This window comes from Lycium barbarum, chromosome 3 (genome assembly GCF_019175385.1).
Source record: "Lycium barbarum isolate Lr01 chromosome 3, ASM1917538v2, whole genome shotgun sequence".
Classification (NCBI taxonomy): Eukaryota; Viridiplantae; Streptophyta; class Magnoliopsida; order Solanales; family Solanaceae; genus Lycium; species Lycium barbarum.
The window spans coordinates 54451-68441 of record NC_083339.1 but is presented as its reverse complement, the minus strand read 5'-3'; the positions used below and the strand labels follow the sequence as shown (position 1 = coordinate 68441).

General features: G+C 35.5%; 1 protein-coding gene across 1 annotated transcript; it reads right to left on the bottom strand.

The window, feature by feature from the left end:
* Nucleotides 1-858: 858 nt before the first annotated feature.
* LOC132629789 (uncharacterized) lies at nt 859-13785 on the bottom strand. Its single transcript, XM_060345140.1, has 10 exons — nt 13230-13785; nt 11211-11400; nt 10973-11106; nt 10299-10411; nt 4607-4730; nt 2772-2927; nt 1757-1912; nt 1588-1667; nt 1422-1471; nt 859-1233 (listed from the first exon to the last, which is right to left on the bottom strand). Exons 1-10 carry the CDS (start codon nt 13593-13595, stop codon nt 1100-1102), a joined length of 1503 nt encoding a protein of 500 aa, XP_060201123.1. The 5' UTR covers nt 13596-13785; the 3' UTR covers nt 859-1099.
* Nucleotides 13786-13991: the final 206 nt, after the last annotated feature.

Genomic DNA, 13991 nt, shown 5'->3' with positions numbered 1-13991 from the left:
GCAGGGCTGGAGGGAGTGTATGCCGGTTTCGGCATAAAGTCCTTAAGGAAAAACTAAAGTTATGCCGGAGGAGGCATATCTTTTCGTCAAGGCATAGTTTAGTTATGCCTTATGGGACAAAACTTTTCCTTAAGGAACAATGCCTTATGGGGTAGACTTTTAATTAAGGCATAACCAAAAGTATGCCTCATAAGGCAGAACTTTTCCTTAAGGCAAACTTTTAGTTATGTCTTAAGGAAAAGTTCCGCCTTATGGGGAATAGTTTTAGTTATATTTTATGAGGCACACTTTTAGTTAAGGCATAACTAAAAGTATGCCCCATAGGGCGGAACTTTTCCTTAAGGCATAATTAAAAGTTTGCCTTGAAAAGTAAAAATATATATATGTCTCAAGGCAAAGTCTGTCCCCTCCGGCATAACTTTAGTTTTTCCGTAAGGATTGTATGCCGGATCCGACATACGCTCCCCTCAGCCCTGCCTTGTGAAATTATTTTTTTATTTTATGCCTGAGCGAGGGTTCGAACCCAGAACCTCAGGTATCCAAGCGAAGGGCAAAACTTAAAGAACACAAATATGAGGGGCAAAATTTAAAGATTACCCCAAAAGAAGGGCAATCCGTGCAAAAAATGACATTGTGTTTCCTCGCCCAAACTGATTAGGCCTTATTCGCTAGTTCTCTCAAGCGGCCCATATTGTTTATAATTTGGTCTTTCTACATTTTCTAGCAATAAGTTGAATGAACTTTAGCTTTGCAATGCATATATATTTTTTTCTTTCTTTTCTTTATTTGTTATTCTCTATATTCTAATTTTATTTTTCGTTTCTTATTATAATATGTATATACGACGACAAGCACCTGTATCTTTACACTTTTTGAAGATATTTATCAAACAAACCAAGAATTTTTTGCTAGCATTAGAGATATTTCGTAAACCAAAGGGTAAAACAAAAAGTATTGTATTTTCAGTAAATCTTATTGAACACTTAAGGATCATGTAACTTGAATCACTTCATATTTGTTCTCTCTCTCTCTCTCTCTCTCTCTCTCTCTCTCTCTCTTTTTTTTTTTACTTTTTGCTTGCATATTCCTTTTCGAAACATTAGTAAATCTCAGTTAAAGTTTGATAGTATTGAGAGAGCCATTTGGATATGATATTGACCTCTCTGCCCCTCACTTCTCGGAGCCATTCCGGATCTTCTTTGCTTGACCATCTAAGGTCCACATGATGTGCGCCTACAGTCCAAGTGTACAGGGGTTAAAAAAACGAGAATATAAATATAAATCATTCCGGGTTTTTAAGAGCAATTGAAAAATAAAAAAAGAATCAGATAAAGTTATATTTATAATGTATTGTGTGACTCTTTTTTCATACGCAGGTATACAAACATATGAAGGAATATTATGTCAGTGATCTTACTAACCTTCTTTTGCGATGATAGCAACTATGCTCCTAGATATATTCTTAAGCACCCTGTCAAAAAATTATAAATAAATACTTAACAAAAAACTTGTGAATATGTGTATATCTATGTATACATTTGCATTTTAGACAGAATAAGATACTATATATGGAGAGAAGTCACTAACCCTGCACCACTCCATGGATCTCTTAGCCCATTAAAGAAGATGATGTTACTTCCAAACCTCTTTAGAACCCTTTCAATATTCTGAAGACCATATATTGAGTATTATAAGTTGGGCCTGAGCTGAAAAATTCATATCCTGGGCCCTATTGATTAGGTGAGTGGGGACTTACATAACCACCAAATTCTGTAGTTACCCAATTTGGTCTGGGCTTAACGCCGAAAGTTGATTTGCAAAATCGGACTCTTTCATTGTAATCCCATTCGGAGGGTGGAAATATGCTGTCCTTGTTGCTCCCCTCTGTGGGCATTACCATCTCTGTGCATGCCTGTAAATCATCCTTTAGCATGTGAGGGCATGGTCCTATGCGATCTATTACATCATTTATATAGATAGTATATCCTATTTAAATTGCCAAATAAATTCTAAATATTGTAGCCAATATATTTCGTACAAATAACTCGATTATAACGAGACAGAATATCATTGTGTACAAAGAAAAATGAATAAATTAACATACTACGTTAAGGTTCTAAAGCAAGGTAAAACGTGCAAACGCAAATGCACATTATTGGCGAAGCTAGTATGAAATTTATGCCTGGCAGTAGATTTGGTTGCAAGATACTGATTAATATCGGTACGAATTACCTAGGTACTCTTTCCTATGCACAGTAATAGATTAGTACAAGTACATATTTAGTGATTCTTGTTTGAACGATGACTCAAGTGTACAAGTTTTACCACAAATTAAGAGATGTAATGGGGTGATTGAGATTCATTCACCGTCAACTAAAATCTTTGAATTAAATTTTGAGAATGAAGAACTTCTTTGTGGGGAGCACTTTATCCCGTTAAAGAATTCACCTGACATGACTTTGGATGATAGGACAAGTAAATTTTAAATACCGATATCTTTTAAAATAACATATACGTACAAGCTTTAACCTTCTTAAAAGTCCAAGCTAACATACCTAATTATAGTAGCTTTGGACATTCAAACTTGAGTCATAATGTTGTGGAAAAAATGTCTACATTTCGTACATCCGTGATACTCTGTCCCAACTAACAAGAGTAGGAAGATACTATGCCTAACTTTATTATTGCTAGGCTAGAAGAGGAATTTTCTTCAAAGCGCTTACTATTTGGATTGGCAAGTTAAAGACCAAAACATACACACATAGTAATACCTGCCAAGTCCATCCACCAAGGTCGTGAGGATCCGAATCATCATTGAGATCGAAACAAGTGGTTTTGCCAGTGTAGTTGTAATAGATGTTGGCCGCACCATAAAGTTTCTCAAACGTGTCCTTTCCAGTCTTTGGATCATCAATTGCCTTGCACATCTACAATATCGTTCACAAAATTATTCCCAATTGGGCAAAGTCTAGTCTACTATTTTGCTTTCCATTGTCACATCATAAATATTACTCCATTAATTGAATTTGAAATTAGATATAGCTTTTCTAAACATGTTTGGATTGTCAATCAAATGGTTGAAAGAGACACTGTTCAAATATCTTAAACGGAAAAGGGCCAAATATACCCCTGTACTATCGGAAAAGGGCCAAATATACCCTTCGTTATACTTTGAGTTCAAATATACCCCTACCGTTATACTATTGGTTCAAATATACCCCTCATCCATTAAAGTTGTCCAAGGTGGATAATCAATCCTACGTGACACTGACATTTAGTGAGGTGGATGCCACTTGGCATGCCACCTTAGCGCCAGTGGCGGACCCATGTGTAAAGTTTGGGTGCTCCGGCACCCATTAAACTTAATCACGAAGTGTATAACTGTATAGAAAATATAAAGGAAACAGATATAAATAGTTAATAGAGCACCCCCGAACTCAAAATTCCTGGGTCCAGCACCCCCGAACTCAAAATTCCTGGGTCCAGCACCCCCGAACTCAAAATCCTGGGTCCGCCTCTGCTTAGCGCCCCTAACACATTTTATCCTTCCCCTTTATTTATTCTTCCACCACTAAAATTTTCTTCCCCTCCACAACCATTACTGCCACCATCGGTAAGAACAAATTGTGGTGAGAGAGGAAAGAGAAGTGAGACTCAATTCTGTCTGATGGGTCTACAAAGAAACCGATTATTTTTTCCAATCAAACACAGTAAAATCATCAAGGACTAGTAGTGTTCTTGAATTCTATGAAATGGGTCTCCAACAAAATCAATCTTTTCCCTTTTTATCTTTTACAATGCAGTGTTCACCAAATGGGTTCACACAGAAAATATTTACACCCCTCCATTCTTTTTTCCAATCAATCATGGTAAAACCATCAAGGACTACTAGCTAGTTCTTGAATTCTATGAAGTGGGTCTACAGAAGAACCGATTTTCCTCCTTTGCAAAGAAAATGGGTTCACATTGCACACTAAAACTTCATTCAATACTGTTTTATTTAGCTAATTAACTGATTATTTTATTTAAAATTTTGGGATTTTTTTCTTGGAGTCCATGCATATGTGTATGTATAGGAAGTTAGGAACATGGGCATTTTATGATTATGAGGGAAGGAAATTTTAATGGTGGAAGAACAAATAAAGAGGAGAGATAAAATGTGTTAGGGGCGTTGACATGGTATGCCATGTGGCACCCACCTTACTAAATGTTAGTGCCACGTAGGATTTACTATTCACATTGGATAACTTTAACGGATGATGGGTATATTTGAACTAATAGTATAACGGTAAGAGTATATTTGAACCCAAAGTATAACGAAAGGTATATTTAGCCCTTTTCCGATAGTACATGGGTATATTTGGCCCTTTTCCGTATCTTAAAATGTAAGGATGGAATATTACTTTTCTCTGTTTCTTCCTCTTAATGTCCAAATATAAGCATGGGCTGCCTTAAATTATTAATATGAAAGTGAAAAGTCAAAAAACACAAGCAGATAATTTAATCCTTTTAATAATATTATTTTCTTTGCGGAGCTGCAAACCAGGAACAATATAAAAATAAAATATTTCAACAATTATCATTTAGAGAGATTAAAAGATTGTACCTCTTTGACTGGATAAGCTGGCAATGGATTAAGGAAATTGGAAGGAGTTGGATAATCAGTCATGGCTGTGTAGACAAAGGCCGTAGAGACCCAATTTTCAAGAGAACCTCGACTAATATAATTCCTATAAATAAGTTAAAACAATCTTATTGTTATAAAATAAAGCTATGAAGTAAATACACAGAAGAAATATGTAGAGAGAATATGTAGAGAGATATCAGTTTATATTACTTCTGCTCTTTCAACATTGCATTTGTGCATCCTATTTATAGAGAAACAGGACATGAGATATTTTGAGATATTTTGGGATATTTTGGGATATTTTGGATATCCACTATTTGGGATATTTTTGACACTCCCCCTTGGATATCCATTAATAGATGATGTGTCTCGTTAAAACCTTATTAGAAAAAACCCTGTGGGAAAAAGTCCTAATGAAGGAAAAAGAGTGCGCATATCTAATAATACGCTTTGAGAGTTGCCTCATTAAAAACCTTACCAAGAAAACCCAATGGGACAAAACTTGGTTAAGGGAAAAAGAGTACAACACGTATTTCACTCCCCCTGACGAAGACCAAGATTCAGATGTCGGAGTCTTCGCATTCCAATCTTGAATATCATCTTCTCAAGAGTTGAAGTTGGCAAAGATTTAGTGAACAAATCTGCAGGATTGTCACTTGAACGGATTTGTTGCACATCAATATCACCATTCTTCTGGAGATCATGTGTGAAAAATAACTTTGGTGAAATGTGTTTTGTTCTATCTCCTTTTATGAAACCTCCTTTTAATTGAGCTATGCATGCAGCATTATCTTCATATAATACTGTGGGTATTTTTGTATCACACTTCAAGCCACATCTTTCTCTGATGAAATGTATTATTGATCTCAACCACACACATTCTCTACTTGCTTCATGAATAGCGATTATCTCAGCATGATTTGAAGAAGTAGCAACAATGGACTGCTTGGTCGATCGCCATAATATAGCAGTACCTCCGCATGTAAACAGATAGCCCGTTTGAGATCGAGCTTTATGTGGATCAGATAAATAACCTGCATCTGCATAACCAACAAGATCTGTACTACCTTTGTTAGTATAAAATAGACCCATATCGCTAGTTCCCTTCAGATATCGCAATATATGCTTAATCCCGTTCCAATGCCTCCGTGTAGGAGAAGAGCTATATCTTGCTAGCAAATTAACAGAAAATGCTATGTCAGGTCTTGTAGCATTAGCAAGATACATAAGTGCACCTATTGCACTAAGATATGGTACTTCAGGACCAAGTAGCTCTTCGTTTTCTTCCTGAGGTCGGAACGGATCTTTGCTCACTTCAAGTGAGCGAACAACCATAGGAGTACTTAAAGGATGCGAATTGTCCATGTAAAACCGATTTAAAACTTTCTCAGTATAGGCAGATTGATGGATAAAGATCCCTTTTGCGAAATGTTCAATTTGCAGACCAAGACAGAGTTGTCTTTCCGAGATCTTTCATCTCAAATTCTTTCTTCAAATATTCAATCGCCTTTTGGAGCTCTTCTGGAGTTCCAATGAGGTTTATGTCATCAACATAAACAGCAAGTATAATGAACCCTGATTTTGTTTTCTTAATAAAAACACATGGACAAATGGCATCATTTATATATCCTTCATTTATCAAGTATTCACTTAGGCGATTATACCACATACGCCCTGATTGTTTTAAACCATATAATGATCTTTGTAATCTGATTGAATACATTTCCCGAGACTTTAAACCAAATGCTTCAGGCATTTTATATCCTTCAGGAATTTTCATATAAATTTCATTATCAAGTGAACCATAAAGATAAGCTGTAACCACATCCATAAGATGTATTTCAAGGGTTTCATAGACAGCTAAACCCATGAGGTATCGAAATGTTATAGCATCCATAACTGGTGAATATGTTTCTTCATAGTCGACGCCGGGTCTTTGAGAGAATCCTTGTGCAACAAGGCGTGCTTTGTATCGCACAATTTCATTTCTCTCATTTCTTTTCCGTACAAAGACCCATTTGTGACCAACTGGTTTTACACCATTAGGCGTTTGGACTACAGGTCCAAAAACCTCACGTTTAGCAAGTGAATTCAATTCTGATTGAATTGCTTCTTGCCATTTTGGCCAATCATATCTTCGTCGACATTCTCCGACAGATTGAGGTTCCTGATCCTCACTGCCCTTTATAATATTTAGTGCAACATTATATGCAAAAACACTATTCACCACAATTTTCGAACGATATAGTTCTTCACTCACTGAAGTCTCGGGTTTGCTGATTTCTTCAGGAATATCAGAATTAATCAGATCTTGAATCTCTTCATGAGATCCTTTCATAGTGTCATTCTGATCATTGTTTGTATTTCTTTTTCTTGGATTTTTATCCTTGGAGCCCAATGGCCTACCACGCTTCAGGCGTGGATGAGATTCAGAGGCTATGACACTAGTAGATTGTCCCTTTGGAACATCAATTCGAATAGGCACATTCTCTGCAGGGATATGCGACTTAGTTATTCTTTTCAAATCAGTAAATCCGTCTGGCATTTGATTTGCTATTTTCTGTAAGTGGATGATCTTCTGGATCTCCTGCTCACATATAGGGGTACGTGGATCAAAATGAGATAGTGATGGAACTCTCCACGCAATTTCTCTTTTGATTTCTTTTCTCTCTCCCCCTAATTGTGGAAAATTTGTTTCATCAAATCGACAATCTGCAAATCGGGCAGTGAATAAATCTCCCGTCAATGGCTCAAGATAGCGAATAATGGAGGGTGATTCAAACCCAACATATATTCCTAACCTTCTTTGGGGGCCCATCTTAGTGCGTTGTGGTGGTGCTACAGGCACATATACAACACAGCCAAAGATTCGGAGATGAGCAATATTTGGTTCATGACCAAACACTAATTGTGACGGGGAGTATTTATTATAATGAGTCGGTCTAAGACGAACAAGAGATGCTGCATGTAAAATAGCATGACCCCAGACGGTTGTAGGCAACCGTGTTTTCATAAGTAATGGTCTTGCTATCAATTGCACACGCTTAATAAATGACTCAGCAAGGCCATTTTGGGTATGAACATGTGCTACAGGATGTTCAACCTTTATCCCAACTGATAAACAATAATCATCAAAAGCTTGGGATGTAAATTCTCCAGCATTATCAAGACGTATAGCCTTTATAGGATAATCTGGGAAGTGTGCCCTTAAGCGTATTATTTGTGCCAATAATTTCGCAAACGCCAGGTTGCGAGACGATATGAGGCACACATGAGACCATCTCGAAGACGCATCTATTATAACCATAAAATATCTGAATGACCCACAAGATGGGTGAATAGGTCCACATATATCCCCATGTATACGATCTAGAAAAGCAGGGGATTCAATGTCAACTTTCATTGGTGATGGCATGGTTATCAATTTGCCCTGATGACAAGCGACACATGAAAACTCACTACTTTCAAGAATCTTCAGGTTCTTAAGTGGATGCCCTTTTGAATTTTCAATAATTCGTCTCATCATTATTGATCCAGGATGACCCATTCGGTCATGCCAAAGCACAAAAGTTCCTGAATCGTTAAACTTCTGGTTTACGATTGAGTGTGCTTCCATTGTACTAATTTCTGCATAGTACAGGCCAGAAGACAAAGTTGGTAATTTCTCCAAAACACATTTCTGGCCGGAGACATTCTTTGTAATGATAAGATATTCATCATTTGTTTCATTTAATGTCTCAACGTGATACCCATTACGGCGGATATCTTTGAAACTCAACAAGTTTCTTGGGGATCTAGAAGAGAATAGTGCATCTTCTATAACAAGTTTCGTCCCCTTAGGTAGAAATATAGTAGCTCTTCCGGAGCCTTCAATTAATTTCAAATTGCCAGAAATTGTATTAATATTTCCCCTTTTTCTACGCAATTGAGAAAAGTATTTCTCATCTTTGAATATAGCATGCGTTGTTCCACTATCAATCACACAAATATCTTCATGATTTGTCATTGATCCAAATAATATTTGAGGATTTTCCATATATTCTTCAAAACGAAAAAATAGGCAAAGTAAACATCGAAGTAGATATTTTGATTAGACAAAGTATTACACACACTTTATTACTTATATATGGAAACATAACCACATTAGCTAATACAAATGACATGTATGAAATATCTAAGTTAATACAGATCCATCACCGATCAGATGATCTATTTTTCCTTCAGGGATTTCAAAGAAATCTGCCACATCTAAATGCATAGGCTCAACATTATCTTCAGAAATAAAATTTGCTTCGGCATCATTTTCTGCCCTTTTGAGGGAGGCTTGATATAGATCAACAAGGTGCTTTGGCGTACGACAGGTACGTGCCCAGTGCCCTTTTCCTCCACATCGAAAGCAATTATTTTCTGAATTTTTCTTTTGCACAACATCATGTTTTTCATCCTTCCTTTTACACTGCTGGTGGTGAAGGGTATTATATGGTGCATAACGAGAATCATGATTAAAATTCCTTCCTCGACCACGACCATGACCACGACTGGGGCCACGACCTCTTCCACGCCTAGAATGGCGAAAATTTGCCTCATTCACTTCAGGGAATGGGGCAGTACCAGTGGGTCGGCTTTCATGATTTTTCATCAGTAATTCATTATGTTGTTCAGCCACTAAAAGATGTGAGATTAGTTCAGCATATTTCTTGAACTTCATCTCTCGGTATTGCTGCTGCAGGAGCATACTCGAGGCAGGAAAAGTGGAGAATGTTTTCTCCAGCATATCATCATCAGTAATATTTTCACCACATAATTTCAATTGAGAAATAATTTTAAACATTGCAGAATTATATGCCTTAACAGATTTAAAGTCTTGGAACCTTAAATGGAGCCAATCAAAACGTGCTTGTGGAAGTATGACCATCTTCAGGTGATCATATCTATCTTTCAGATCATTCCACAGCGTAAGAGGATCTTTAACCGTGAGATATTCCATTTTCAAATTATCATCAAGATGACGGCGGAGGAATATCATTGCCTTAGCACGATTTTGGTTTGATGCCTCATTTTTATCTTTGATGGTGTCTTCCAGACCCATCGCATTAAGGTGAATCTCGGCATCAAGAATCCAAGACATATATCTATTACCGGATATATCTAAGGCTACAAATTCACATTTAGTAAGATTTGCCATTAGTAAAGGAAAACGAAGAAATCAATACCTTCGAGGTTTTGAAGTATTTGCTCGAGATAACAGAGTCTCGTGCTGATAACGTGTTATAAAATAAAGCTATGAAGTAAATACACAGAAGAAATATGTAGAGAGAATATGTAGAGAGATATCAGTTTATATTACTTCTGCTCTTTCAACATTGCATTTGTGCATCCTATTTATAGAGAAACAGGACATGAGATATTTTGAGATATTTTGGGATATTTTGGGATATTTTGGATATCCACTATTTGGGATATTTTTGACACTTATTAATTATTTACACAACATCTCATTTCCCATATTGAATATTGACAACCCAACCCAACCCCAGCATTAAAGTATTCATCTTACTCCAACTTTTCAGATAAACACCATTAGTATGCCATTTAATATTATTGATTAGTAGTATTTTAAGTAATAATTTTACCCCCACCTTAATTAGACAACTATGAAAGTAATTCTTACTTGCATATTCTGAACGACTTTCTGAGTTTGTCCAATCCACCGGTTGTTTTAGCCGTATCTTCAATTTGTTTCCATGACCCTTTAATCACCTTATAACAGTTCTCACTTTCACCCTGTTTTTTTGCGACATATAAGTCAAGCAAAAAGAATTATGACAGAAAGAGAAGAATGCAGTATACAGACCAAAATGCACCAATCAATTTCACTTGTCAGTACAGAGGGGTTGGTTTGTTATTTGATAATTAAGATTCCTTTGGTTTATTCTGTAAATACATTTCAATCATAAGAAACTTTCAAAATTAAAATATATAGTTGTCCAGGACTTTTCCAATTTCTCTAATTAAATATACTACGTATTCAATTATTGCCATTTACATTTCAACATATAATATATCTATTCATCTTTATCCAAATCTCATCTTCATTGTCTTTTATCTCCGAGCGTATTCACTCCTAAAATGGGATGATGTAAATTGACATGTATCGTGACATGCCAGCCAGTTCACATTGTTTCAGAGTGTGCTATTTAATTAACTGATAGTAACAATATATATAAAGATACATATCTTGACACGTATTTACTAGAGTGATCGATGTAAACACCATGCTCAGTACATTTCTAACTAGTATTTCTTTCCCTTGATATAAGCAAAGTAATAAAAGATGTTACGTACCCTAAAGTCTTGTGTAATGATATTATTGAAGCTGTATGGAGAAGTGATGTTGTCAAAGTTGAGGATTGGTGCAGAAGAAGCCAAGGCCCCAATGGTCACATGTGGGTATTTTAGCCTAAACCATGCTGCCAACACTGCCACAACAATATAATAGTACTAAATATCCCAAACCTGGATAGTAAGGAAAAAAGCTGCAAATACAGTAATATTAAATGCAGAAATTAAGGACAGTACATACTTCCACCATAGGAACCTCCAAAAACAACAACAGGTGAGTCAGTGGCAGTCAAGTTGTTCTTCAGATCAATTATGAGAGTTGCATAATCTGCTAATGCCTGTGTTGAACTCAAATACCCTAATGTGCTCTTATTTGAATAAGCTATCTCTCTGTCTCCCCCGTATGGTATTGACTTCCCGTAAAACCTATGCTGCAAATAGAGAATATACATGTCAGTGTTTAAAAAGGCAGGGGCGTAAGGCGGGGCGTTTTACATATGCCTCGGTGAGGCGTAAGCCCCGAGGCACGGGGCGTAAGCCCCATGGGTATTTAATTTTTTGTATTTCATAAAATAATATAATTATAACAAATATTTTTAAATAGGTAAAATTACATAAAAAAAATAAAAGAAAAGTGTGTGTATATATATATATATATATATATATATATATATATATATATATATATATATATATATATAACCTTACAAGTATAAACAATACAATGAAATAAAAGCTATTATGAAATGCAAATCAACTCTAACATCTTAACTTTCAAACAATGAAAAATCACAATTTGTTAAAACAATTTTACTATCATTCTATTCATTGTATCTCCCTATAAACAACTTTATCAGTATTATAATTGAAACGTAACTCCTTCATGAATAAAAATAAAATTACTTTCAAATAGAGAAATAATAAAATATGATAATTTGATACATAGGACAAAAGACCAATGACAAGTGAAAATTCACAATTCGGTTATGTATTCTTAAAAGAAATATTAAGTGATATTCACCCTCACGATGTTCTCATATAGTAAATATGCAATACTACGACTTGTTATTTGAGTTGTAACCAATCTTCTTATTTCGGTAAATGAAAAATTATTAAGTATCAATCATTTGTTAAAGAATTATGAGGGTCAACGGTTTTAATTAAGGAATTTAACATATAATTGTGTAAGAACTGTTAGGCGAGCCCCGAGCGTTGGGCGTTAGGCGTGTTTAGGGCGTACAATCGGGCGCTTAAGGCGTAAGCCTCGCAGGAATTAAGCCCCGCACGTGAGCCCTGAGGCATTTTGCTAGTGCCCCGTCCCGGGGCGAGCCCCGAGGCGAGTCCCAGAACTGCCTTTTAAAACACTGATACATGTATATGATCGATGGAGATGATGATCTCTATTTTATTTTGAATAAGAAGAATCCAATGAAAATACACAAAATTGAAGAGAAACATGTTAATTAATAGTAGTAATTATGTTCATGTAGTAATATTAATTATTTTGGTTCAAATATAAGTCCTTTTAGCAAACCTTAATTTGTTTCCGAAATTCTTATATTTAAGTAAAATAAGAAGTGATTTATTGTTTTTTTTCCCTTTCTAAGAGCCTGTTTGGATAGGCTTATGCCTATAAGCTGCAAACAGCTTATAAGCTAAAAAAAAATAAGTTGGGATAGTCTACCTTATATTTTTTGGCTTATAAGCTATTTTTAGCTTATAAGCTGCTTTAGATAAGCTAAGTCAAATGGGCTCAATTATTTTTTTGAGCTTATTTTAAGCACAAAATGACTTTAAGCTGGCCAGCCAAACACTAAAAAAAAGCTGAAAACAACTTATAAGCATCTTATAAGCAACTTATAAGTCAATCCAAACGGCTCTAAATCATCTATATATATACATACTGTTTTACTTATTAGCTTGTTAATTAAGTGAGATGTTTCAAAAGAGATACTAACATAACATGTTTTTTTTTTGACAAGTGAGGGATGGCTCAGTGGTTAAGCACCTCCACCCACGACCGGTAGGTCCTGGGTTCGAGTCACACTGGAGGGAAAGTGTGGAAACACTATAAATCCTCCTAAAATGGGAGGGGAAAAAAAAAAAAAAAAAAGATACTAACATGTTTTAACAAATTTTCTTTGATTAATAATTAAACGTATTGGTCATGGGGAAACTTGAAGTCAGAGGCAAAACCACTTAATTATAAAAAATCATGAGAAATTATTTAGAATTGAGATAAGAGATGTAATATATATACCTCAATGAAGACTAGGAGGGCGTTAAAATGAGGAGCAATTTCAAACATGAATCCGGTGTTTTGGGTGAACCATTCAATGTTTCCTTCATTGCCAGTGTAGACAAAGATAGGAGCATTATTCTTGGAACCACCCCAGTATTTGTCATTGAACAAGTACCTCTGTTGAAAGGTCTGGTAACTTAGTGGATTATAATTGAAGTGGTCAAGAATTTGAGTGAAGTAATTTGTCTCATAATTAAGCAGCTCATTCCCTTTAGAGGCCAGAGAAGATAAATGATAAGAAGAAGGGAATGTTGGTGGAATTTTGGCAAAGGAGATGGGAGAAAAACCCACAAGCAACAAAAAAATTAGTAATTTCATTTTCATTTCTTTCTACCACTTATTCAGTGGTTTGCAGTTGCCAAAGCATAGAGAAAGGTACTGAGGGTTGGTTATATATGTAAGGGCCCGGAGAGGAGCAAGGAATCTCTCAATAGCATATAATTTTGGATTTAATTTATATCCATTGGTTGTAGTGAAAATGTAATTAATATTATCACGATATTTAACATATTAATATTGTAACATGTTATTATACTTTTTGCAGTGTACTAATCTCAACTATTTATAAGTAATATATGCAACTGTCATTAAATGATTAAAAAGTGTGAGAATAATTTTAGGCTGTCAATATATATAGAAAAGTTTGACTCGTCTTGATTTTTATGGGTACTGTATTGTATAGGAAGGAGTTGCGGGGGGACCCTGCCTAAAATATTTCTT

Excerpts from the sequence above, each read along its gene's own strand:
- LOC132629789 (XM_060345140.1), bottom strand. The coding sequence starts at position 13,595 with ATGAAAATGAAATTACTAATTTTTTTGTTGCTTGTGGGTTTTTCTCCC. Across the intron at positions 2,928-4,606 it reads CAGCTTATCCAGTCAAAGAG|ATGTGCAAGGCAATTGATGA; the intron begins GTACAATCTTTT and ends ACGATATTGTAG. Across the intron at positions 1,913-2,771 it reads TTGGTGGATGGACTTGGCAG|GCATGCACAGAGATGGTAAT; the intron begins GTATTACTATGT and ends GATGATTTACAG.